The following is a 25,355-nucleotide window of genomic DNA, read 5'->3' as shown; positions in this document are numbered from 1 at the left end:
ATAGGATTGTTGCTATGCACATTAGTAGAGTGGGATCCACATTTAAGCATGGGCCACTGGCCTGGGGGAAGCGGATTTCCCCGTTTTCCCCTCCCTGCAGCATCCCCGAAAGCGCTACCCGCAACCATTGGGCAAAGGCACTTTCCATCCACGAAAGGCAGTTGCTGGATCCGACCCATTACGTTTTGTTTCCTGTCCTTCCTCCGGGCTGGTTGTGGAGGGGTGCGCACTACCGTCCTAGGGTAGCACCCTCCAAACTCTGCAAGAGGGAGCGATTATTCCACGGTCACCCAGTGAGCATCATTCATGAGTGAGGCCTAAAGTCCGTGTCACTGAAAACTGACCAGCAGCTGTTTTAGAAGGAAAAGTTGCTTTGGGGAGTGGCGGAGATGAAATGGCGGAGATCCGCCCCCCCCCCCAACCTTTTCAGGTGCAGCGAATGAGACAAAATGTTGAATTTTTAAGTCTGTGAATTTAAAGACTATTTTGAAGAAGCAACCTTTGAATGCCGGGGAATGGCCAAAATGATCTGAACTAAGCTGATGGGTTTTCTCTCTCCCCCCCCCCCCCCCGTCTCTGTCTTTGCCAGCTGAGCCCCGGCTTTGGTACCCCAGAGAAGCCCCTGCTCCCAAGCGAAGCTCCAGTCCCAGCGGTGTCCAGCATGCTCCCTGTGCCGGAGACCGAGCCGGGCCTCAGTGCTGCGTTGCCCCCTTCCATGGACACTGCCCCCACAAGTGCCTTAGAGCCACCCAGAGCCCTTGAGCCCACCCGGCAAGGACAGCAGGAGGCCCCACTGGGGCAGGAGGCCAGCAGCCCCCGCTCCCCCCTCAAGCGGCCCCGGCGAGGCACGGAAGAGCTGAACGGGGACTCCGCCAGCGGCAGCCTCCCACGGGGGCCAGGGCGGGGTGGCAAGTCTGGCCGGCGGGGCGGCGGACGGGGCAGAGGCAGGCAGCACTTCAACGGGCAGCTCCCTGAGCTGGGAGCTGGACACGCCTCCCACCCTGCCTGGCGCTGCAACGGAGAGATGGTGGCCAGCAGCGCTGAAAGCCAAGCGAGTCCGTTCGCTATTCAGGAGATAAAGGTAGGCCAGGTGCTGGAACGAGGGAGGGAGGCTGGGAAATGGCTTGGTCTCAATGGCCGAGCAGGAGCCCACTTTGCAAGGGTCCCCGCCACTCCGACGCCACCATTTAGTGGTCAGTTTTGAAGTGCAGGCACTCCGCTTGATAGTCCCTATAGTCACACGTAAGAACATAGGAAGAGCCGTGCCGGATCAGAGCAAGGATCCATCCAGTCCAGCGTTCTGTTCGCACAGCAGCCGACCAGCTGTTGACCAGGAACCCACAAGCAGGACACAAGTGCAACAGCCCCTCCCACCCATGTTCCCCAGCAGCTGGTTTGATTCTGGAGGTAGCACATAGCCATCAGGACTAGTAGACATTGGTAGCCTCCTCCTCCAGGAATTTATCCAACCCCCTTTTAAAGCCATCCCAATTTGCTGGCCATCACCACATCTTGCGGTACTCACCCCAAGGAGAGCCCAAGAATGCCTGCAGCTTTGTTGATCCACTTGTCTGCGTATATATAGTTTGTGTATTTTGTAAAGCTAATGAGTCTTAGTGACCTGTTCAAGCCTGAGCCATCCCCAAATCCTTTACAGAGCAGCAGGGATAGCTCACAACAATATTTTGCTGGTGGGAAAATCCATCCCCTGCCTCTCACTGTGAGGATCGCAGTTAAGCTCAGGAAGAACCCAAAAGCTTTAGCAGGTGGCACATGATCCTTGCTAATCCAAAAGACCCGGCACTTTGACCCTGTGAACCCTGGTTCCACTACACCACTGCCACCATTATGTACTACTTGAAAACAGCCCTGGGGTATCTGGGATCCTCAGCTGCATGCCAAGTACTTTGGCTTTCTCCACTAAGGGGTTGCTAGATCTGTATGTTCTTCAGCGTGATGGACGCCTCTGTTCTGAGCCCTGTGCCTGTTCCAAACTGGTCTGCAACCGTGCCGAATAGCTACTAGAGAACTACCATGGCCCCTTGTGGATCAATTGCTCATTGTCACTTGCTTTCCCCAACTCACCTTTTATATGGGCTGGCCTTGGTCTGTGGGCGGTTGAACTCAAATTCCAGTGGCCCACTGGTATAGTTTAAGTGAGCAAAGCAAGGGTGCATATTCAGAATCTCAACAGCTAAAAGGTATATCTTGTCTATATTAAGTGATCCTGAGTTATGAACACATAACTTAAAAACACATGAGTGCCTAGAATGGTGTGTGTTGCAAGTGGTAGAAACTGGCCAGCTGGTCTTCTGCACAGCCTTTTTCTGCCTACCTAGCTACTGTTTTCTCTCTCATCTTGGGCAAAGAGCCAGAGAATTCCATAACACACTGGCTTTATTTTCCCTGATTGTCCCTTCTTTAGATGACTTTGTTTTTAAAGTCAAGGTGTTTTCTACAACTTACTGAGAACGAAATGGTGGAATTCTGGACTGTCCAGACTGCTGGAAGGGGCATGGGTGTCGCTGTTTAAAATACTTACCCACAATAACAACAAAACTGCATGTAGAAAACTAGCATGTGAAGGGTAGCCGTCTTCCTGATTATTAAACGCTATTAAATGTCAAGAACTTCTTAATTGGGGATTTAAATGTGAGCGTCTTTCTACCTCTCTCTATACACACACCCCTCTGTGCGCACACTGAAATTTACACAGTCGGGGAAAGCTTTACCACTCAGTTCTGCTGAATGCGTAAACTGACCTTTGTAAAATGGTCCCAAAGACTCTGGGGGCTGGAAGGCAGGCAGACTGGGCGGGGTGGGGGGTAGGGGTGGGGAATTAGTGGTCCCAGAGTTGCTCTGGTAAGCTGACTCTATCCTGAGGAGGAGAGGCTCATCTTCCACCCATCCTTCTTGCAGGGCCCACCTGGAAGGCGACCGTCCCGACGTGGCCGGAGGAGGAAAAGCAGGTGAGCCCCGTAGTAGGAGCAGAGATAGTGGAGCCTAAGACAAAGCTGGGGCATAGCAGAGGCTGCTTGCCACTGAAAGCCTTTAGAATCCATCCCTGGTAGCCACATCATCATCATCATCATCATTATTATTATTATTATTATTATTATTATTATTCCATCCTTGCCACTGAAAGCGTTTAGAATCCATCCCTGGTAGCCACATCATCATCATCATCATCATTATTCCATCCTTGCCACTGAAAGCGTTTAGAATCCATCCCTGGTAGCCACATCATCATCATCATTATTATTATTATTATTATTCCATCCTTGCCACTGAAAGCGTTTAGAATCCATCCCTGGTAGCCACATCATCATCATCATCATTATTCCATCCTTGCCACTGAAAGCCTTTAGAATCCATCCCTGGTAGCATTATTATTATTATTATTATTAATCCATCCTTGGTTTCTGCAGCGGTGCCCGACCCAGTGCCCGACCTGAAACGACACGGATCCGGGGCCCCAGTGCAGATCCAGGGCCCAGCCCTTTGGTAAGTGCCACCCACCTCACTGCTGCCAGGTGGTAGACCACCCCCTTCTCGTAAAGAGGAATTTGCTACTTCTCCACAATACATCTGGACAGACACTCTCACTGACCCACACATATGGCCAGCCAAGGTGGACCGTACAGATGGTAGGCCTCGCTCCTCCAAGCATCCTCGCCACGTCTCTGGGCTGCAGAGGCTAAGGGCTCACACACCCGTTTCTGAGAAAAGGGAGGCTGAGAGAGCAACCTAGGCCAAAACTCTGCCCTCCAGGTCAGAGCACAGATGAACGGTTTTATCTGGAGGACATGGCTGGGAGCAATTTCTGGAAGGGCAGCCACGTCAGTCCATTGCAGCAAAACCAAAAAAAGAGTCTTGTGGCACTTTGAAGAGTGACACGTTTGTAAGAAGTGGGGGCACATCCCACAGACTCTCATGCCAGAATACACGCGTATTTAATGTATTTAAGGTGCCTCAATGCTCTTTGTTGTTTTAGATCACAGAAAGTCACTGAGGCTTCCTGCAAGCCACTCTCTGGGGTCTTGGAGCATAAAAAGTGCTTCGCCATATATAAAAAAAGCTCTGTTGACAATGTGTGGGGTGGCTTCCTCTGCTCCTAACCCTAGAGGTGTGTGTGTGTGGGGGGGATTCTTTCAGGCCCTGCTCCTTGCAGTACGTGTTCTAGCTTCCCAAACTGGGAAACCTGGAGGAGGGCCCTTGAAGATGACCTCAACAGCAGAGGCCAGTGGAGTCGGAGCAGTGGAGGCTGGTGGCTCCAGGGTCAGCGGGACAGTGAATCCGCCCCAGGTTTCAGTCAAAACTCTGACAGAGCTATCCAAGGTGCTCCGTGAAGAGTTCTGACTGAAATTCTGAGCGGATTGTCTGCCCCACAGACATCGGAGCCACCAGCCTTCACTGGGTCAGCGCATTCTCTAAGGCAGGCGCTATTGCTGAACCTCTTTCAGCCTGAGGGCCAAATTCTATTGTGCAGAAGCACTGGGGAGGGGGTCCACAGTCCAGCGGTGGGCGAGGACGAAGGCCAAAGAGGCAGGGTTGAAAGCTGTAGAGCGGGGCCAAAATGTCTGTGTCTGTGTGTGTATCTACACACCATCATGTTGTACCTTAAAGCTCCTGCTGCCGTAGGAGAGGCATTTAACCCTTCCCTTCCCACACACTGCAATCCCCCTGAAAATCCCCCGTCCTGCTTCTAGCGGTGCCAGCGGAAGCTTTTTTTCAAAGCCTTATTACTGTGCAGGGGAGGGGGCTGAGAAAGGAGTGAAATGCTCCCCCCCCCACCTGCTAGCTGAGTGTTAACCCTTTAATTTCCCGCCCCCTCCTGCTGTCTGCTTCTTAGGTTGACTACACTGTTGCTCGGCGCCCACGGCCTGGCCGGCCCGTGAAAAACAGGAGGAGGAAACTGCCCACATAGCGTCGCCTGAACTGAGGGGGGGGGGGCCCTCCACCGTGGTCTGCTTCTAAGCGAACAGAGCTTAGGACATCCCCGGCTTCTGTCTACCTCCCCCCAACCCACAACCGCCTTTCATCTCCGGTGCCCAGCCCGTGGGCTCGGGTTGCGGGGGAGAGGGAGGACGATACCAGCAAGAGGATTTGTTGCTGCTGCTGCTGCTGGGCTCTTGGCGCCTTGGCCATGAATGTGTTGTAGCTTCACCAGTTGCCTGGGTCCTATATCTCTCCCACAAGGGACCCCTGAAAGCACAAGGTGCAGCTGCGGTTTCAACGTTTTGTGCGGAGGGGGGTGCGGGAAGAGGTTGGAGGGGCAAGACCGGTGGAGGGGGGGGCACTAGAGCTGGACATGCCCATAGCACTTCTTTAAGCCATTTCTGCAATGCTCGTAGCAGTGCAGTAGGCCTCTCTTGCCCCTGCTTTCGTGTCTCCCCCACCCTTGGTGAGACCCCCCCCCCTCCTCCGTTTGGGTCTCAGAACCTCAGCAGGAGTAGCAAGGGCTGTGTGCTCCAGGAAGGGACACCACTGCCCTTTCACTTCCCACCTTTACCTCAGACCTGCGTGCGCTGTGGCACCCAGGTGAGAACCGGCTCAGGGTTTTAGTACAAGAACTCAGTCTTCTCTTTCTCTCTCTTCGCCTCAGCGCGCGCACGCGCATGCGCGCACACACACAAGCTCCCGGTCCCAGTGCTCAAGGTACAAAGCAATAAGGAAAATAAGCCACGTTTGTTCAGGGAGGATTCGCTCCCATCCATCGCTCAGCCACTCCCTCCCTCCTTCCCTTCCTACACAGACCTTGTGCCTCCATGTTGTATGCTACTGAAACAGAGTGGCAACGGGGCAAAAGCCTGAGTGGGGGTCGGACTCGCTCTCCTCCTCAGCTCTGGTTGGGACAGCTACGGCCTCAAGTGGACCCCCACCCCTAACCTCACACACACACACACACACACAACAACCCTTGGCTATCCCCCCCTTGGTTTTCCCTCCTTTAAGGAAATCCTCAAAAGAACACTCAGGTCCTCGTGCTGGGAAGAAGTTTATGGGACAGGAGGAGCTTGTGCTCAAAGTATAATGGACCCAGCTTTGCCAGAGCAAGCTGCCTTCATCTGCTTCCCTCGCCACCTCCTGAACACATCGCAGAAATACACACATCCACACTACAACCCTCATCACTGAACGACCAAAATGCTCCGCTACCCACTTCCTTCCCCACCCCGCCCCGCCTGTTTGTGACTCTCGACGCATTATGCAAAAGCACTGTGTAGATACTGTACAGGTTGTGCCGTCTCTCTTCTTCTTCTTCCTCCCCCGCCACCCCCCCCCAGCCCCCCCGGTGCACTTCAAACCAACCAACCAACCAACTTCGGCCTTTGTTTTGTATAAAGAAAAGGAATGGGGGGGGGGGGGAAACTATTTTCCTTCTTCGAGCTTAAATTTTGTTTTGTAAAAAAAAAAAAAAAAAAAAATTTTTACACAATTGTGAATTGTAGCTTTTCTATGGGAGCGACTTAATTTAACAGATGAAAATATTTTGAAGCTTAGATTGAAGTTACTGTTTCTTTATTTGTTTATTTTTTGGGGGTGTGTGTTTTGTATCAAGTATTAAAATATGTATTTAAAACAACGCCTGATGCGACAGTACTTTTGGCAGTTCAGAGCTCTGGGAGGTGGGCAGTGCTTTCCCTACTAAGTCATGGGGAAGGCTGAATGCATGTTATGAACACAAGGAGAGATCAAGGGCCTGTTTACGTCCAGCGTTCTGTTCCCACAGTGGCTGACCAGATGCCTGCAAGAAGCTCACGGCTAGGGCCCGAATGCAGTGACACCCTCGTGTTTAGTCATATCAGGATGCCTTCAATACTAGAGGTGATATATAGCTATCATGTCTAGTAGCCATTGATAGCCTTATTCTCCATGAATTTGTCTAATCCCTCTTTTAAAGCCATCCAAGCTGGTGACCAACATCTTGCAGTAGTGAATTCCGTTAATTATGTGTTGTGTGAAGAAGTACTTCCTTGTATTTGTCCGGAATCTCTCACCATGTAGCTTCACTGGATGTTACTGGGTTCCAGTGAAGAACGTAAGAGGAGCCCTGCTGGATCAGACTGAGGCTCGATCCAGTCCAGCACTCTGGTGACACAGTGGCTAGCCAGCTGTCGACCAGGAACCCACAGGCAGGGCACAAGTACAATGGCACCTTCCCACCCATGTTCCCCAACGACTGGTATACATAGGCACACTGCCTGATACTGGAGATAGCACATAGCTATCAGGACTAGTAGCCATTGATCGCCTTATGAGAGACTTACTGTATACACTCTATCCTATCCTCTCTCAACTTTTTCTCAAAGCTAAAGCCCCAGATGTTGTAACCTTATTTGGAAAGTGATCCAGCTCCTTGGTCATTTTGGCTGCTGGCATTTTTTTGCACTTTTTCCAGCTCTACCATATCTTTTTTGAGGTGCGGTGACAAGAACTGGATAGTCCTCCAAGTGTGGTTACAACATAGATTTGTATAAAGGTATTTATATTGACAGTTTTATTTTCAGGGGTGTGTTTTTTACCCTCGGGATGGAATTCATCCTTTTCACAGGTGTTGCCCACTGCAGCAACGTTTCCCACTATCCAGCAGAACCACATGACCCTTTCTTGGTAAGTCACTGCTCAGCATATATGTAAAGCTAGGATTTATTTTATTTTATCGCCCAAATGTGCATCACTTTACTTTTGCTTACATAGAACTGCATTTACTATTTCGATGGCCATTTCCCCAATTTGGAGTGAACCTTTTGAACCCCCAAGATAATTTGGTGTCATTGGCAAATCTGGCTATTTCATTGCTCGCCCTTACCACCAGATCATTTACAAACAAGCTAACAACAAAGCCTTGCTGGATCGGACTAAAGGTCTATCTAGCCCAGCTTCCTGTTTCTCACAGTGGCCAACCAGATGCCTCAGAAGGAAGCCCAAAGTAGCACCTGAATGTCGTCATTCTCTGCTGATGTTCCCCAGCAACTGGCATTCAGAGGCCTACTGCCTTTGATCCTGGAAGTAGCCATTGTGATGAGCAGCCACAAGAAAGCAGACTGGGACTGAAGCGTGGAATCTGGAAGCTGCAGAGAGGCAAGCCAAGCATGCATCCGTCTCCTCATCAAAAGAGCTGGTACAGAGCAGACAGCATAAGTGTTTAATGACAGTAAATAATTATACAACGATACGATCCACCTCCATGCCAGGCTGAGGAGTTCAAGACTCCTTTCCAAATAAAAGGCTCCTCGTTCTGGGCCAAACAGTGAGTGCACCTTCCCAGGTGGATATGCAAAGGAGGGTTCCCTCTCTAGCACAGCCCCTCCTTCCAGCTTGGAACGCAGCACTGCCCTCTGCAGCTATCGCAAGGGCAGCGAAATATGGGAAGGGGCGGAGCGAGCGCATCTGCCCTGTAACAAGGACAGAGAAGCACTCAGTCCACCGGCCTGCATGAAGGCCGAACCCCCGCTAAGAGCGCACAAGGAAAGGTACAGAGGTAGGGAAGGGACGGAGCGGTTAGTGCATGTTTGGATGGCAGAGAACCCGGTGTGCCCTGCCTTAGTAGATGAGATTTAGGGGATTCACTTGGAAAGCTTCTGCACCCGCGAGTCGATGTTGGCAAAATTGTCTTCAACAGCAGCAAGATTCTCCTTCATGGTCTTCTGAACCTAAGGGAGAGAGCGTGGGTAGTCGTCAGTCATGTGGGGGTGGGGGTGGCTGGGGGGAAATTTTCACAGGGGCTACATACACCGTACCGAGTCAGAATGAGGAACCACCTAACACAGCCTGTAGGCTACTAACTGGTGCCACACAAATGCATCAAGGGACGATGGTAAGGTTGACTGGTCAGAGGGGCACTGAAACTCTGAGCCAAGATAATCCATGCTCTGCACCAAGAATCAGTGTATTCTTTGGCTTGCATAAATTGAGCCAATATCCATAATTTCTCTCATTTGTCATTATATTTTGCACATAACTTACTCTAGTTGTAATAATCCGCGAAAGGAGATCACCAGTGCACTGAAGCCCTGCCCAGGAGTCAGCACTGTGTGGCCTTTGCCAACAGCCCGTGGCTTTAGGAGGACCCACGGCCCTGTCTCCCCTTTCATTCCTTCACTGTGAGGCAAGAATGTGCAGCAGCAAAAACAATCTAGCCAAAGAGAGCTGCTGTTTGTACCCACCCATTTTATTTTCTTCACAATACTCACGTGAGCATTGGCTGCCTCACAGTAAGGAAGGGGAAAGGAGGCAAGTGAAATTGCCTTCCCTGGCCAGAAAGGCAGCATTCATGCCTCAGCTGCTGGGCAGAGCTCTGCCGCTTGAAGGGGGGGGGGGGCACCAAGCGTTCTGCCAAACCTGGCACCAGCCCAGTCTGGAAATTACATTCACGCAGCTCCTTGGCTTCTGAGATTTCAGTAGGCCTGTCCTATGAACCTTCAGGCATATCACAGTTGGAAAGGCTCAAAACTTTCATTTCTTTCTGTAATGAAAGCTGACATTCACAGGCAGCTTAATACCATGCCCAATAACATTCTACATTGGGGGGCGGGGAGAGATTTGAGGTCCTACTGATTTTTTTTTTAGCCTACAACTCCCATGATCCCTCACCCTTGGCTATGGTGGCTAGGGCTGTTGGTAGTTGTGGGCCAAAACATCTGGAGGGCCACAAGTTACCCAAACCCTGCTCTACATTTTTTTTCCCTATGCTCCCACAAAATCACAGCAAAGCCATGGGATATATTCTTTTTGAAAACAAAAGCTGCACTTTGGGCTGTCATATAAGTCATTCATACACCTTAAAGCCTATCTTAGTAGACAGCATCACAATTCCTTATAGTAATGAATTTCAAAGGTTGATTATGCAGGTATGTCACATATTCCTTTGTTTTAAATTGGCTGCCTATCAGGGAGGCAGCACATTCCACAGCAGCAAACATGTTCTTTCCTAATCTCGAGTCTGCCAGATAACATAAATGCAGGACTGAAGAATGGAGGGGAGGCGTTCGTTGGTGAGGTGTGTGCTTAACCGTTTCTAAATCGTGTTTTAATTTGCAAACTCAATTCCTTCTAACGAGTTTGTAAATTAGTTTCCTGAAGAGTTAGCTGGGGAGTCCCCTGAGCATGCAGCTATCACTACATTGTGTTTGGGTGGCCACACTTCACTGCCAATCCATACAAGACCACCCGAGTTCGGTATCAGAAGGAATGGCGATAAACGCGGTCCCGCAAATCAACCTGAAAAATGCAAACGGAGCGGTTCTGCTTCCATATCCCAAGCATGCCAAAAAGCAGCCCTGCCTTCCTCCTGGCACAAAATGGCATAATTTTGAGCAAATGTGTCAGATTTCAGGCTCCCTGTTACAAAAAGCAGTTGCGTGCAGCAGCTGCAGGCTATTCCCAGGCACTGTGGGCTATTTGAGCTGGGTGCTCTGCCTGCAAGTAGCTACACCCCATGCCATCCATGCCAGCCTGCTTGTACAGGTCCTAGAGGTTGCGTTAAGTGTCGGGGTTGGGTCCCACCTGGGTTAGCAGAGCAGCATTGTCCTTCAGGGAATTAGCAATCATCTGCTGCGTAGTGTCCAAATGGGTCAGGAGCTGTCCAAACTGCATGGCTGCAACAGACAAAAACCAAAGTCAGCTTGGGGCAGAAGCGGAGGGAAGATGGTTCAGCATTGGATTGCTCACTGGGGTAAAGGGAGCAAGCCCAAACCTCAAGTCTGCCCCTGCCCAGTTCACAGATGAGCCTTGGACTGACCCAGAGGTGCCCAGGGGCTCACCTTGTTCATGCAGCTGCCGCACAGTGACCAGGCGCTGCACCACCTCAGGAAGGGTGCTGGCCAAAGGGCTCCAGCGCTGCACTATCTCATAGAGTTGATGCACCTGTAGGGGGTGGGGAGAAGGATGGTTCAGAGAAAAGAGAGTCAAGTGGAAACCTGGTGATTCCCACGAGGTCGATCGTCTCTGCACCTCTACAACGTTCGTGTTCACGCTCACACGCACAAATGGAATCAAGTTTGACTCTAGGATGTCATGACCCGACTAGCGATAGCTAGAGACAGTCAACAGAGAGGCCTTGTGCACAAATCAGACATGCCCATCCATCCTTTGACAACGGCAGCACCAAGTAGGGACTTGTCTGTGCTAACGAACCAGCGCAGCTCACGCCACAGGCAGAACATTCTCGTCATCTGGGGCTGCCTCAAATGCAACGCGCTTCTGTCAAGTTCAGTTTGCGTGATCGGCTGACGGCCATTGAGTGCTGCCTGATCAAACGAGGCACATGTGCTTGTGAAATAGCCCTAATACGGTAGCAAGCTGGTCTCAAATGTCACCCTCTTTTGTTCTTCCTGTGGGTTCTCAGGCACAGAAGAGCTGCAGTCTGCAATTCACAGGGGGACCTTTGGGGCTTCCTGAGCAAAGCACTGATCCTACTGTCTAGCTCAGAACATCCACAGATGAGAAGGGTCTACTTAAGTTTTCTAACCCAGAGTTGGCAAAATCCCTTATGAATCCAGGAAAGGAATGCCCTTTTGCCACCAGAATCAAGAATCACACGGACCCAAGGCACTTTAGGCATCCCATCACAACAGAATATTGCTATTCCAAGTTGCTTCAGTCAGACCCGGGCTTTGGTTTAGCTGCAGCGGCATTAAGTAGGAGCAGGGGAGTCTCTGTATATCTAGATTAGCAATCATAGGCCGACGCTGCCTTGACTTGGATCCACAGGCACACATACGAATATGCAAAGCGGGCTTATCACGTGCCAAGTTCACAGAGAAGCGAAGGAATCTGACCTTGCTTTGGGTATCTGCGTCCTCCACTGTGGACTTGTGCTTGGCAATCTCATTCACCTTCCCCAAGACGCTCTAGGGATAAAGAATTTGCCATTAAGAGAGCAGGGTCCTGCCAGAACTTCCAAAATCCACCCCCCCCCCCGCCCCTTTCCTTTGCATAGCTCAAATGCTAAGGCTGACAAGAACCATTAGAGTCAAGGCTCACCTGTAGTCTTGCCTCCACCTGGTCCAGGGAGGCGACATCTAAGGAGTTGACTTTGGCCTGAAGGATCTCCACGGTTTCCTATGGACAGGACGTGACATGGGACATGCCTATTAGAATAAATACTAAATGCCTACAGGTAATACAAGTTTGGATGGCTAATTCAAATCGATACGTGAAATTGAACCCCTGCTCTCATTTTGATGTCTCTGGCCTTTGGCTGCCTTGACTTACACTTCCATGACATCAATGCAGCTTAGCCAATTGGAACAGTCAAGTTCGCTGTCGAGTGAAATGCCAAGTCTGAGTCTTGTTTTGACCTCACAACAATCCTGTTAAGGAGGCTGCAACTGTTCCAGGCTTACTGACTGGGGAACTAGGCGAACAAATGACGGCTTGTCCAAGGCCATCCAGCGAGTCTACTCAAGCATCCCACAGGCCTAAGTCCAACACTCTGCATAGGGCTAACTAAATTGGCATAAAATGCAGAAATTATTATTTTTTAAATGCAAAAGTGTCAAGGTTTTTAAAAACCGGAACTGTGTGTGCAACTTACATGGACCACCATTTGATCTCCGAAGAAAGTGAAAAATAAATTGTGCTTAGATGCAATCCTTCAAACAGCACTGCAGGACATGGTGCAGCACCACCCTCCCACCCATGTCCCCCAGCAACATGGTGTATATGGACCTACTGCCTCTGATCCTGAAGATAGCACATAGCCATCAGGACTAGTGGCCACTGATAGCCTCCTCCTCCAAGAATTTGTCTAAGTAGGAATCTGTGCGTCAGTTGCCTCAATTGTGGGAGAGAACCCACTGCCATAATATGGAATCCTGGCCTCAAATCTTCTCTCCTAAACGGTTCAGTGCATCTCATCTCTACCTCATGTGTTTTGCACAGACACCACCTATCCAACCTAATGTGGTCCCCCAGCACCCACAGAAGAAACTATGACACACACCCATGCCAAATTCTTAAAAACAAACATCTTCTCTAATGCCTTCAGAACCCCCCAAAGCGTGGAACAGTTACAAGATCCAGTCAATGCCTTACCATAAGACTAGCTCCCTGCAGTCCAACAGACAGAGGATTCTAGACAGAGAAAGAATGGATCATCATCATTATCACAGCATCGAGCTAGGCAGTCTTTGGCAAGCCTGTCATTAAGCAAGCCTGCAGCGCAACATAATGTCACTCAATCGTGCACTGTGATACACATGGCTGGGGATATGTGGGAATTTGGTTCATGTTCACAAATCATGCAAACATGCCCCATTTGCAACCCCAAACACGAACGCAAGCAGAAGAGCAGGTTCTCCCAAAAATGTTTGCAAATCGCCAAACATTTATGTGTTCATTCTCAAAAAAAAATGTTCATTTTTAAATCCTTATTTTTATGTTTACGAGAGAAAAGTGCGCATTTTTGCTGTGCTGTTTTAAAAATGCACATTTTCCCTGTTCAAAATGTGCGCCTTTCCTGTTTGAATGTCATGAAACAAGAGCGCAAGCAGGGAACGAAGAGACAAACGTCTCGTAGATGTTCGGAGAACTTGGGCGATTGCCATCATCACTTGTTTGCCCATCCCTGCATGTGGCATCAGGATCTTGGGTCGTGCTGCCTCCAGTCCACTGAGGTGGGGGAAGAGAGAGAAATAGGACTGGGGCCTAACTCTGTGTCACAGTCCGGTCCATGCGCTTCTCTGCCCTTGTCCAGGAGTGCCACAAGCCACTTCTCAAATTCATACCACGGGTTGGCCGTGTAGAATTCAACATGTTAAAGATGAAAGCCTAAAAGTTACAGCGCTCTGCTCCAGGCACAACACCTTCTGGACAGTTTTACAGCACCCTGTTAAGGTCAAACTAGATGCAATCCCAAACACACGATTAGAAAGAACATTGGTGTTTATAAATTTATTTTACTTATTTAATAGCAGGCACAAGGGAGGGTATTTTCATGGGGACTTCCGCATGCAGGGTAAGGAGATTTGTGAAAATGGGATGGGGTGGGGAGCTTGCTGCTATAAGCCCTGGAAAAACGCTCACCTTGGCAGCAACGGGAGGTTTTTGTTTCAAAGGCTAATAGCAGCATTGTGCAGGAGGCAGGATTGTGGCTGGGAGGACAGGGTTAAACCTCCCCATCCCTACAAACTGCAGTCCAGGTGAAAATCGCCTCCCCTGTGCCTATTAATTTTTAATTAATTAATTAAGAGCAAAACGAAGTCCTCATTCTTCAGTGGCCGCTAATAAATGAGGCAATGGCTTCCTCACCCCCGCTGCCCCATTCACTGCCATCTTCATCATGTCTCCGTCACTTCCACCGTCTCACCTGCACATCCTGCTCACAGCGAACTGTAGCTTCCAGCTCAGCCAACCGCTTCTCCAGTTCCACAATCTAGACAGACCAAAATTAGCATCATCCTGACTGGCAAAGTCCAGGCCTTCCGGAGATTAGCAATCTTTTCAGTGCTGAGTGCACCTGCTTCTGGGAACTGACCACAGGAGGAGGCAACCAGAGCTCCTGTCTGCAAATGTGAAGGCCAAGTCCCCTAGACCTTAGAGAGCCTTAGGAGTTCCAGGCCTGCAACATCCATCTTACTTCCTTAGGCCAGGCTAATGTTTTAGCAGCAGCCACAGAGGATTTTCCACCTATGATGTCAGCCTGACTGCAATTTCCCTACATACACACCTGCGAGTCAAGTGATCATTCAGCTGTCAAGATTGCCCTTTATGCTTCAGGTGGGCTGTCGGCCTTATTTTATCTTTTAAACTGGCAAACATATGTTTACATCCATCCTTTACCTTATTACAATATTTTTTTCAAAACTTGCAGTCACTTATAAACACTGTTTATAACTGCAAAACTGCTCTGGAGATTGGGGTGTTGGTGACGTCACAAGCGCTGACCAATCAGTGGTGTCCAGTGTCCACAACAGCCTTGTCCACATTCAACCCCCTATGAACCTACAGAATTTATTTTTCTTTTTTTCAGAACTTGTCCCTTGGGTGAGAAAGTAACCTTTCGGATGAATATAACGAGAAAACTTCTAAACCAGCCCCACCGATGTAAAAATTTCACAATTCATTGCCCTAAGGTATTTCGTTATTAATCTCTAGAGAGGTCTCAGAGAGCAAACATTTCCCATTCTTACCTTGGCAGCCTGAGAGAATTTGTCCTGCTCAGGCCGGGAGTGCAGTTCATAGGTCACTGTGTTTCCTGGGCCAGCCGGGGCTTTCGCAGGGCTCTTCCCACTTGCAGGAGTGGCTTTAGTGCTCCTGGCTGCTTCCAGTTGAATGAGCAAGCGCCTGATAAATTGAAGAGGCCACAAATGATGGTTAGGGTCCCCAATGACTACAATGGCTATCATGGCTACTACCTGCTGTTCTGGATTTCAAATCACAGATTGGAATAATACGATGGGGGGATAGACAAGCACAAACATATTTATTTATTTACAGTATTTATAGGTGGCCCTGTAACAAAGTCCCATCGCCCCTCTGCATTAGAAACAGGGATGATACTAGTTTGGTAATTAATGCTTGGAGCCAGTGACGTGTAGTGAAAATTCTTCCACATTTAAAAATGGTCTTGAATACGAGAAAAGTCAAATGAGCAACTGGAATGGATGCAATACTGGTCAAACCTAAAAACCAAGTTGTAATTCACTTTTTTCCCAGGTGACTATCCCTAGAAAGCACAGACACACATACACACACACACTATATAGCACACAGCTCTTCAGGTATGACAAAATTAGTATGTTAAGAATTTTCAGTGCCTTCATTTCTTTCTTAAAACCTAAATAACATAAGAAAAGTGTGCACTATTGATGTGACATGCCTTAAAATATTTACAAGCATTCCAATAAACATTTCTAAGTAAATATTTTAATTTGCTTGAATGTAATATTCAAACCACACTAAGTGCACTTTATTGATTCTTCCCCACCCACCCCAATCAAACATTTCAGTTCAACTACTTTTGACTATGGGGGGGGGGAAAGCATTTAAAATTAATGAGACATACTTTCTTACTAAAGTAAAGTCACATAAACGTGCTAAAATCAGATCATCATCTACTTAGGGCAGTGGAAGATTTTCCAGACAATTTCCCCAATTCAATTTCTTTCTTGAATACCCAAATCACTACTTGCCGCACACAACAGTATGCATTATGCCAGTTTATCTGTGCAGATAATCTAGCCCAGGAGTGGGCAACAGGCACCCTGTGCGCCTGGCCCCCTAAGGTGATGGGCTTTATAACTTCATGGTCCCTTTCAGTTCTGAACAGAATCTAAACCAGCCTTCCCCAACATGGTTCCCTCCAGATGTTTTGGACTGTAACTCCCATTATCTTTGGTCTCTCGCCAGTCTAGCTGGGAATGATGGGAGTTGCAGTCCAACACATTGGGAGGACACCAGGTTGGGGGTCAGCTAGTGTAAGCATTCCTGCTAAGTGCAGGCAACCCACCACCACCACCACACCCCAGAGAGAAAGTGAGGGAGAGAAAGAGAGGTGTGTCTTGTGTCAAGTTGTATGGAATGTTACAACCATCAGCTGTAATAAAGAGTTCACCGCTGACGCATTACCAGTTTGGCCAGGCCTTCCAAGGTTTGAACCTTACTATGCTCTGACACTATTATATTGGACAGTATACATCTATATATCTATATTTATATATACAGTATATACTTTTTCACAGTGATTCTCCACATGGAGTGGAAGAATATTCCCTTCTTATCATCCACGGCAATTGCCAATTAGACGGTGGTGAGTTAAAATACCTATACCAACTTGAATATTTCTTGTATAAATAATGATATATGTAGCTTCTCTCTGGGGCGTTAACAAACTTTTATTTACTAGTATTTATGTCTTTTCAGTTGTTATATGACTTGCTGAGGAAGCCATTCGCGAAACAGGGTGAAAATATACCGGATACCTGTTTATAACACTGAAGAAATCTGTTTAACTTTGTTACAATTTCTTCTTAAGACTGAAGATACAGCTTGTTGCTCTAATTAACTGTTGTTTCAAATACCGTTTATTCAGCTGTGTACCCCAGTTTGATATCTAATTATATACATTAGTAGTGTGCACTATCTGTGTAATTTTGACCTTGACAACTATTGCCTTCTCCAATGATTTGTATGGAATGCTACACTCGCCACCTTTCAAGACTTTATCCTTAATCTGAGGTGCAAAGAGCCTGGGTGCAGTGACCAGGGGTGAGGAACACACTCAGATGCGCCCTTATGAAGACTTTGCATGACTTCCAAGGCTAAGCCTTGGCACTGAAAGCAGCTTCTGGGACTAAGCCCTGGATCAACTGAAGTGCCAACTCCATCATGACCTACTTGGCCAGAGCACCATCGGGATCTGTCAAGTTGATGGCCGCATCTGGCCCCAGCAGTTTCTCCAGGTGGGTGGAGACCAGTTGCTGCTTCAGCCCGGCCACCTGCTTAGCAAGGGCAACTGGTGTCAGCTTCTCCTCAGCCGTGGAGTCCTTCACGGTGTTCTGTGGGAGGAGGAAGAGAGCCCTGGATTTATTTGGCACATGTATATCTGATCCCTTTGCACTGATACTGACCCCAGTTTTAAAGCAGGTGGGCCTAAGGCATCTGATGAAGCACTCAATTTTACATCCAGTCTTTGGCAATGGAACAAAGACCTGGACCAAAAAGCTCAGTGGGTCCAAAGCAATACTGCCCATAGAGGAGTTGCAAGGGGACCTCCTTCCTTTATCTCAGGGGCAGGCAATCCAGTGCGCTCCAAAAAAAATTCAATTACAAACCCATTATCCCTGGCCATTGGCCAGTCTAGGTGGGAGTTGCAGTCCAGCACATTTGGAGGGTATCACGTTGGGGACAGCTGCCCCATATCTATTCTAGGTCGCCTGCCCCTAATCCATCCTAAAACCTGCCTGGGGAATCTCTTACCTTGATCTTCTCCACTTCAGCAGTCAGCTCCTGAACTTCATGCAGCAGACGCTGGTATTTCTGCTGAGGAGTCTCTTTCACACCCAGACCTTCCCCTAACTGAAAAGGAAAGACAGGTTCTACAGTCAAAAGCAATGTTAGAATTCTGAATGTTCCTACAGCAGCTGCCATAAGTCCATTTCACACCAGCTGCTGGGACAAGGCTGCCTCTAGAGCAGTCTTGTCTCTGGCATCTTCCAGATGTTTTGGACTACAACTCCCTTCAGCCCTGACCATTGGCCAGGGTTGATGGGAGCTGTAGTCTGAAATGTCTGGAGGGTAAGGGGGCTTCTAGAGAGAGATTTTCAGAGGGAGTTTTTTTCCCTCCCTCCACTATTACAGACCTTCTTTGCAGCTGGGTCACTCTCGATCTTTTCTGTAAGAGAATTCTTTCTGGCATACGTGCAGAGTAAATGGCCGCATTGACACTTACACATTCCGTGATTGCCATGTGTGTGTAAACTGGATGGATTTGAATATAATCATAATTAATTGAGGCAGGATGTATTCCTACCACCACCACCGAAGGACTTAGAAAAAATATATACGCTGAAACTGGCAATCAGGGAAGAGTTTCCTCCTGGTTCAGACTGGCCAATGATCCTATTAGCTTTTTCGTTTTTGGGTGAACCACCCTCTGCTTGAGGCATGCTGTGGTCTGGGTTGCCTAAGCCAGTGGCGGCCAACCTTTTGCAAGTGGGACGCAAGCTAAGCCTGGAGGAGAGGAGAATCACTCTAGTGCACACTACAATATGGATGCAGCGTCCCACCAGTAACCACGAATAACACAGCATGGGAGGGATAGGTACGAGCCGTGCCATAGTCAGAGCTCTTGTTCGAGAACACTAGAAATCCCTGCTCCCTGTGCCATTTATGGAGCCTGTCCCATAGGCCAGCCTAGGCTGATCTGTGGGCGTTTGCAGGGGTGCACAGGGCTTCCCCCATGGACTGCAAGGCTGAACTAGACTGCCAGGCTGCCCCTTACAATCCAAGCAACTTAGCTACTTACAATTTCATAGTCTCCAGACTCGTAGCCAGTTCTTTTGGATTTGCCAATACGATCGGAAAAGTCTAGAAGACGAAAGAGGAGAAAAAAAATGCTGTGTTTTGGGACCCAACGAACTCCAGTTTCATATATTCTTTCAAAGGTCAAGCAACAGGATTTACTGTTGCCGAACAGTATTCTTTTCTCGTGGGCTTATTTTTGTAGAATGGATATTTCTGTCAACTTCTCATATATTCACATCAGGCCTGGCTGCACAACTGCCCGTGTGCCCTAAAGATGTTGGCATCCATAACCTGCAAAGATCAGTACTCAATTTGTAAAAGAAGCCATGTGGCTTTCTCTAGTTCACAAAGACCACACGGATCACTATTAAAGGGCACCGTAACATGCATGACCCAAAATGTAGCTGACACAGAACCACTGAAATCCTCATGTGGGGGCTAAACTACAAGTATGTTAAACACACAGCAAGTAGCTGATCCTGACAATTTTTTTGTTTACTTCAGAGTAAGTGCACGGGCCCCCAATCTGGACTAGAACCACTGTGCACAAGTAGGGGAGGTTCAAACCTTCCCACCAAGCCACTTTCCACTCCTAAATCGCCCCCACCACCACAGACACACACACACACAAGCAGAGGGAGTTAAAATAACACACATTGTTAAAAAAAACAACCATTGACTCTTCTGGATGGGGTTGCACTCCCTTTGAAAGGTCAGGTTTGTAGTTTGGGGGTACTCTTAGATCCATCTCTGTCACTGGAGGCTCAAGTGGCCACAGCAGTTCGGAGTGCCTTTTACCAGCTTCAGCTGATTTACCAGCTACGGCCTCTCCTAGACAGGGATAGCTTGGCCACGGTGGTACAGGCATTGGTAACCTCAAGATTGGATTACTGCAATGCGTTCTATGCGGGGCTGCCCTTAAAGCTGCAGCTCGGCTGTTGTCCAGAGATGCCCCTTTCTAGCATGTAACTCCTTTACTGAGGGAACGGCACTGGCTGCCTATTCGCTACTGGGCCAGGTTTAAGGTTCTTGTACTTGTGTACAAAGCCCTAAACAACTTGGGACGAAGATACCTGAGACAGCGCCTTCTCCCCCATCAATCTGCCCGGCCATCAGAGGACATGCTCCTGGTGGTTCCACATAGACCCATCCTCCAATTGAAGTCCACCAGGGGAAGAGCCTTCAGTGTGGTAGCCCCCCTCCTATGGAATTTCCTGCCTCTGGAAGTCAGTCAGGAACCTTTCAGGGCCTCCTGAAAATGCCATTGTTCCAGGAAGGCTTCCCTTGATGACCAGTCACGGTTCACTTTGCATTTTGCTTCTTTTAAAAATCTATTTTTTAATGTGTTTTTATTTTATCTTGTACACCACTCGAAAATTTTGAATGGGGAGCAGTATATAAATATTGTAAAAAAATAAATATAAGAAGAAGAAAAAACTCCACTGGTACCAAGGGAGGGTTTCACCACCACCACTTCCACGTGCTTACTCTGAGCTATAACATGATCTGCTGTATGTTACATATTTAACGTAGCTTGCAGTTTAGCCCTTGAGTCGTACTCTCACACACATCTGCAGGCAATGATATATATGAATGACAGACACCAACAAACGTAATAAGACATACACAATATACAGCATGTAACTAACCACTCGTAAAAGTGCTGTACAATAAATGATACAATTGTATTATTGTAATGTACAGTAGTATAACATTAAGGTATCTTTTAATGATGATTCGTGTATTCTTGTTGGGGACGGTTTTGATCATCCCCATCCCACCCCATTTTTCCTTTTCTTTTGGCTGCATTCTCAAGTTCAAGGCAGAATCTGAATCTATGGTTCTGCTCTGCCTTAGACATATTCTAAGCAAGGGTCTGTGGCAGCCTTCACCGAACTTGGTGCTTTCCAGAGACTTTGGACTTCAACTCCCATCAGTCCCACCCAGCATGGCCAATGATCAGGAATGCTAGGAGTTGTAGTCCAAAACCTCTGGAGGCACAAGGTCGGGGAAGGCGGGTCTACAGAAACAGATATACTTACCTAGTCCTTTGGTGCCCACTCTCTTGTCCTTAAATTTGTCATAGGCTGCATTGGGATTGACTATGATATGTTCCACACTGGTGCTAGTTAGCTCTTCCTGTGCAGAGAGGGAGACAAATATCAGAGAGCCTGGTCCAGTTTTCCTCCTCTTCCCCAACCAATCCTCCCAGTCTCACCCAGCAGTTTCCAAGAAGTCATCACAAGGGCCCAGCAGAACTGAGGAACCCTGCCAGAAATTGTCAGCTCTTGGGAGCCCTGGAACAGGGACGGATTCAACAGTACGCTGCCACTAGCACTACGAATGTTGCACTAACCGAAAACCATTGCTTCCGCAACACCGTTAGCGCATGGTAGCGTGACGGCTTTCCCGGAAAACCTGTTGCACTGACAAGCACTGCTGACATTGCACAAGTGTGCGTTTTCACTAGGGCAACGTGAACAGTGCTAGTGGCAATGCACTGTCAGATCCGTCCCATAAATGTTTCAGTGCTATTGCCATTTTTAGCCTCTGAAAGTTAACAATGGTGCTGATTTGAAAGGAACGCAAAGGACTTGAGCACACTGGACATAGCTGCTGTCAAAAATGAACTTTTCTCCCCCTAGGTCCGATTTAAATGAGTCTGCCGGGGCAGGGAGGTTCGTGGTTTCCCCCCCGGACCATACCTTGCTCGAGTCCCTTGAAACAAACGGCTCTTGGCGTGCCATTCCTAGATTCATTGCTGCCCCCCCCCCATACCACAATGGCTTGCTACGCCTGTAAAGTAGGCTAATCCATGTGAGGCCTAGTGTTTGAAGGATTTGGTTTTCAGAGCAGCAGTGTGTATGCTGCGTTCAAGAAGGACGCAGACAAGCTGGAGCGTGTTCAGAAGAGGGCAACCAGGATGATCAGAGGTCTAGAAACAAAGCCCTATGAAGAGAGACTGAAAGAACTGGGCATGTTTAGCCTGGAGAAGAGAAGATTGAGGGGAGACATGATAGCACTCTTCAAATACTTAAAAGGTTGACACACAGAGGAGGGCCAGGATCTCTTCTCGATCCTCCCAGAGTGCAGGACACGGAATAATGGGCTCAAGTTAAAGGAAGCCAGATTCCGGCTGGACATCAGGAAAAACTTCCTAACTGTTAGAGCAGTGCGACGGTGGAATCAGTTACCTAGGGAGGTTGTGGGCGCTCCCACACTAGAGGCCTTCAAGAGGCAGCTGGACAAGCATCTGTCGGGGATGCTTTAGGGTGGATTCCTGCATTGAGCAGGGGGTTGGACTCGATGGCCTTGTAGGCCCCTTCCAACTCTGCTATTCTATGATTCTATGTGGGGAGGGGTTTGGACTGGATGTGACCTCTGGTCCCTTGAGGAACTACATTCACAGGTCTAAACAGGGATGGTCACATGGACAGACTTTAGCAGAGATGTGGAAGAAGAAGAAAACAATTAAGAAGCTGAACACATTCAACGGTTGACATTGGCACAAGTTTAAGCGTCTACAACTTAGCAGCACATGCCTTGGCCTCCAAATGTTGACCAGAAGACTATTAGGAAAACCAAGACGAATGCTGCTGTTGAAGTTTGACTATACCCATACAGTTATTTAATAAATTCTGCTTTTACCCCTGAATTTCCTGGAAGGTGAGTTAAAGCACGGAAGGAAGAGTCCTCTTTTGGGCAGTGGGAAAGGCCGTGCCTCTGGATCCTGAACTGTTTGTTCAGGTGAACGTATCAGAGTAGGGCTTGCTCTACTTCTTTGCAGGGTAAAGCAAAGGGCTATGAACATATGTGTGAATGTATAAGTACTACTTAAGAAGGGGGGGAAGCCTGATGTACAAGAGGTGAGGCAAACCTGTGGCCTTACACACCTCTCCTTTGGAAGGGAAACAAATCAGCAATGCAGCATTCAAGTTCTTGACATGTATGTCTGAAACCAGAAGTGTAAAGGCCTGGGGTGGGGGTGGGGGGCTAGGAAAAAAGGGAGGGTAATCCATTTTTTTCGAGGGATTTTTAAAAAATTGGGGGGGGGACTGTCTCCCCCCCCCCATTTCCTTTCAACCCTTCACATCTCTACCCGTAACACACATTGCAAAGCTTGGTTCACACTGTGGGTGAAACACTTTCTGGGACCATCCTTAGGTGACATCTGTCTTCACAAACAAGGACTACTGGTATGCTAAATCCAGTACTGGGAATAGAGTGAAAGTAACCCCACCCCACCCCTACAGAGGAGCATCACCACCCTGCAAGCTAAAACATCCATATGAAATCAGAGCACCCGGGGATGTACTCTTATCAGACCAAATAATGCTCAAAATGATGGAAATAAGCAAGCTTACATGATAGACAAGAGTTTTGTATGTTAAGAAAAAACAAAGCAGTTACTACATGGCCAGGCATACATGCGCCTGTTAAGTTGCAGGTTCTTTAAAACCACAGAGTGGGAAGGGTTAAAAATCCCAGCTAGTTGAGCTCAGGGAGATGAGAGGGAAGGCAAGGCCAATCCACTTCCCTTACTCGGCTTCGTCCTTTTTCTTCTGCTGCCCCTTACGCCTGGAACGCTCTTCCAGAACACTTGAGAACTACAAACTCAATCACTGCTTTTAAAACTCAGCTAAAAACTTTTCTTTTCCCTATAGCCTTCAAATATTGAGTTTGTTCTGACTCTATACTATTAGCTTCACCCTACCCGGTGCCTGTTTACACTTCCCTGTGCCTGTTTGCATTCTCCTTCCCTCTTTATTGTTTACTACAACTTATTAGATTGTAAGCCTATGCGGCAGGGTCTTGCTATGTACTGTGTTATCTGTACAGCACCATGTACATTGATGGTGCTATATAAATAAATAATAATAATAATAATAATAATAATAAGACCTCTCTCTCATCTCCTCCTCCCTCAACTATCACCAGCAGCAGCCGTTTCCAGCAAGCTGCACGGAGACAAGATGGAGAGCAGAGCCATCCCACCAATCTTGCTGGAGGAATTATCTTTTTCCTCTTCCCTCCTCATTCCTTTTCCCTTGCATGTCATGTCTTTTTAGATTGTAAGCCTGCAAAGCAGGGACTGTCTTGTTTAATCAATTTTATGTAAGCCCCTCTGGGAGCCATTTTGGCTGAGGAGCGGCACAGAAATACATAAATAAAAAAGCAAGAATTACGTTAACAAACGAGCCATCTGATCTCACTCGAGGGACTGTTATAGCCACCATCCCGTTCAAAGTAGGGCGAGAAACCCCAGAGGGGAGTGGGGGAAATCCAGATTGTGACAAAGTATCTTTCAATCCCCAACAAATACTAATCAAAAGTAGTATCCCCACCCCCACCCCACAGCTCCTTTTCCTTCCTTTAGGGGAGCATGGAAGAGCCAATTACATCAATCACAGCATGGGAACTGCGAAATTGTTTCAGATGGGAAGTAATTATATTGTGTGTGAGTGCGTGGGCAGGGGAGGCAGGGGACAAATGCTGAATAACGAACCACAGGATTTGCATTAGCTGTAATCATTCCAGGAGAAAAAGTGACATGCACGTTCCGGAAGCATGTGAGGTGATGGGGGCATTCGTTTCCAGAATATTTAAAAGACTGACTCAATCTAGACGTCTTGGACTGCAATTCCCAGGTCCTCCAGCCAGCATGACCACTGGGGATGATGGAATCTGTAGCCCAACACATCTAGAGGGCAGCTGGTTGGGGAAGGTTGGGTTACAGGTGTAGCACTTGGGTTCCATTTATTAGAGGAATTTAAGAATAACCTGCACCCAGCCACAGCCTCTTCCAAAAAGGGGATTCTGGAAAGGAGCAAGACATAAAAATACACAGCAGTAACACAAGGTGGGGCTAAGTTTACATGGTGGCTTTGCTGCAGCTCTACCCATCAATACAGACAAAGGTTTCCTGCAGTGCGGGCAATTTAGGCGAAAGATTGCCACGGGGAACAGGGCTGTTAACATAGGGCTTGGTGGAACCAGAGAGCTACCCAAACTACAGGCAGCTCGAGAACAAGAGCTTGCAGCCCACTTGGCATCACGGAAGCCGAAACTCACTGTCTCCAATATCCAGCACCTTGCTCCGAGAGGGGAACAGAGAGCAGCAGGCCTCGCGTGGCAACCCCTGCCCCGCTAAGGGGTGGCAGGCTGCCACAAATCAATGAGGCGTCCCTGGGTGCATTCATCAACCAGGAACAGCAAGCTGTTGGTAGCGAGATACAGCTTTGTGCTTTATCCAACACTAGGCCTCACCAGCAGCCTCCCGCACCGACTGAGGCAGCGATGAGCACAGAAGGACACCCTCTGGCATGGTCTGCTCTCACCATCTGGCCAATTAGAAGTCAAAATCCAGCTCCTCTGCCTAGCGC

The 25,355-nt window shown here is 48.3% G+C and overlaps 2 protein-coding genes across 3 annotated transcripts in view; one reads left to right on the top strand and one right to left on the bottom strand.

Moving 5' to 3' along the window:
• MBD6 (methyl-CpG binding domain protein 6) overlaps window positions 1–6,586 on the top strand; it is a 30,184-nt gene extending 23,598 nt beyond the window's left edge. For both annotated transcript variants that reach the window (XM_063119210.1, XM_063119211.1), the window contains exons 10-13: window positions 590–1,081; window positions 2,920–2,969; window positions 3,429–3,504; window positions 4,853–6,586. In XM_063119210.1, coding sequence (XP_062975280.1) covers window positions 590–1,081; window positions 2,920–2,969; window positions 3,429–3,504; window positions 4,853–4,927 — 693 coding nt within the window. In that variant the 3' untranslated portion in view covers window positions 4,928–6,586. The remainder of the gene's footprint in view (window positions 1–589; window positions 1,082–2,919; window positions 2,970–3,428; window positions 3,505–4,852) is intronic.
• Window positions 6,587–8,135: 1,549 nt separating this feature from the next.
• The window catches only part of DCTN2 (dynactin subunit 2), a 58,980-nt gene continuing 41,760 nt past the window's right edge, over window positions 8,136–25,355 (bottom strand). Inside the window, exons 3-14 of the mRNA XM_063119212.1 lie at window positions 21,015–21,111; window positions 18,974–19,035; window positions 17,926–18,024; window positions 17,344–17,504; window positions 15,138–15,291; window positions 14,315–14,380; window positions 13,042–13,080; window positions 11,989–12,066; window positions 11,784–11,855; window positions 10,767–10,869; window positions 10,510–10,601; window positions 8,136–8,657 (exon numbers count right to left, since the gene is read on the bottom strand). Coding sequence (XP_062975282.1) covers window positions 8,571–8,657; window positions 10,510–10,601; window positions 10,767–10,869; window positions 11,784–11,855; window positions 11,989–12,066; window positions 13,042–13,080; window positions 14,315–14,380; window positions 15,138–15,291; window positions 17,344–17,504; window positions 17,926–18,024; window positions 18,974–19,035; window positions 21,015–21,111 — 1,110 coding nt within the window. The 3' untranslated portion in view covers window positions 8,136–8,570. The remainder of the gene's footprint in view (window positions 8,658–10,509; window positions 10,602–10,766; window positions 10,870–11,783; window positions 11,856–11,988; window positions 12,067–13,041; window positions 13,081–14,314; window positions 14,381–15,137; window positions 15,292–17,343; window positions 17,505–17,925; window positions 18,025–18,973; window positions 19,036–21,014; window positions 21,112–25,355) is intronic.

This window comes from Elgaria multicarinata, chromosome 3, assembly GCF_023053635.1.
Source record: "Elgaria multicarinata webbii isolate HBS135686 ecotype San Diego chromosome 3, rElgMul1.1.pri, whole genome shotgun sequence".
In the NCBI taxonomy this organism is placed as follows: domain Eukaryota; kingdom Metazoa; phylum Chordata; class Lepidosauria; order Squamata; family Anguidae; genus Elgaria; species Elgaria multicarinata.
The sequence above is the reverse complement of the archived record's forward strand: the minus strand, read 5'-3'. Positions and strand labels throughout refer to the sequence as shown.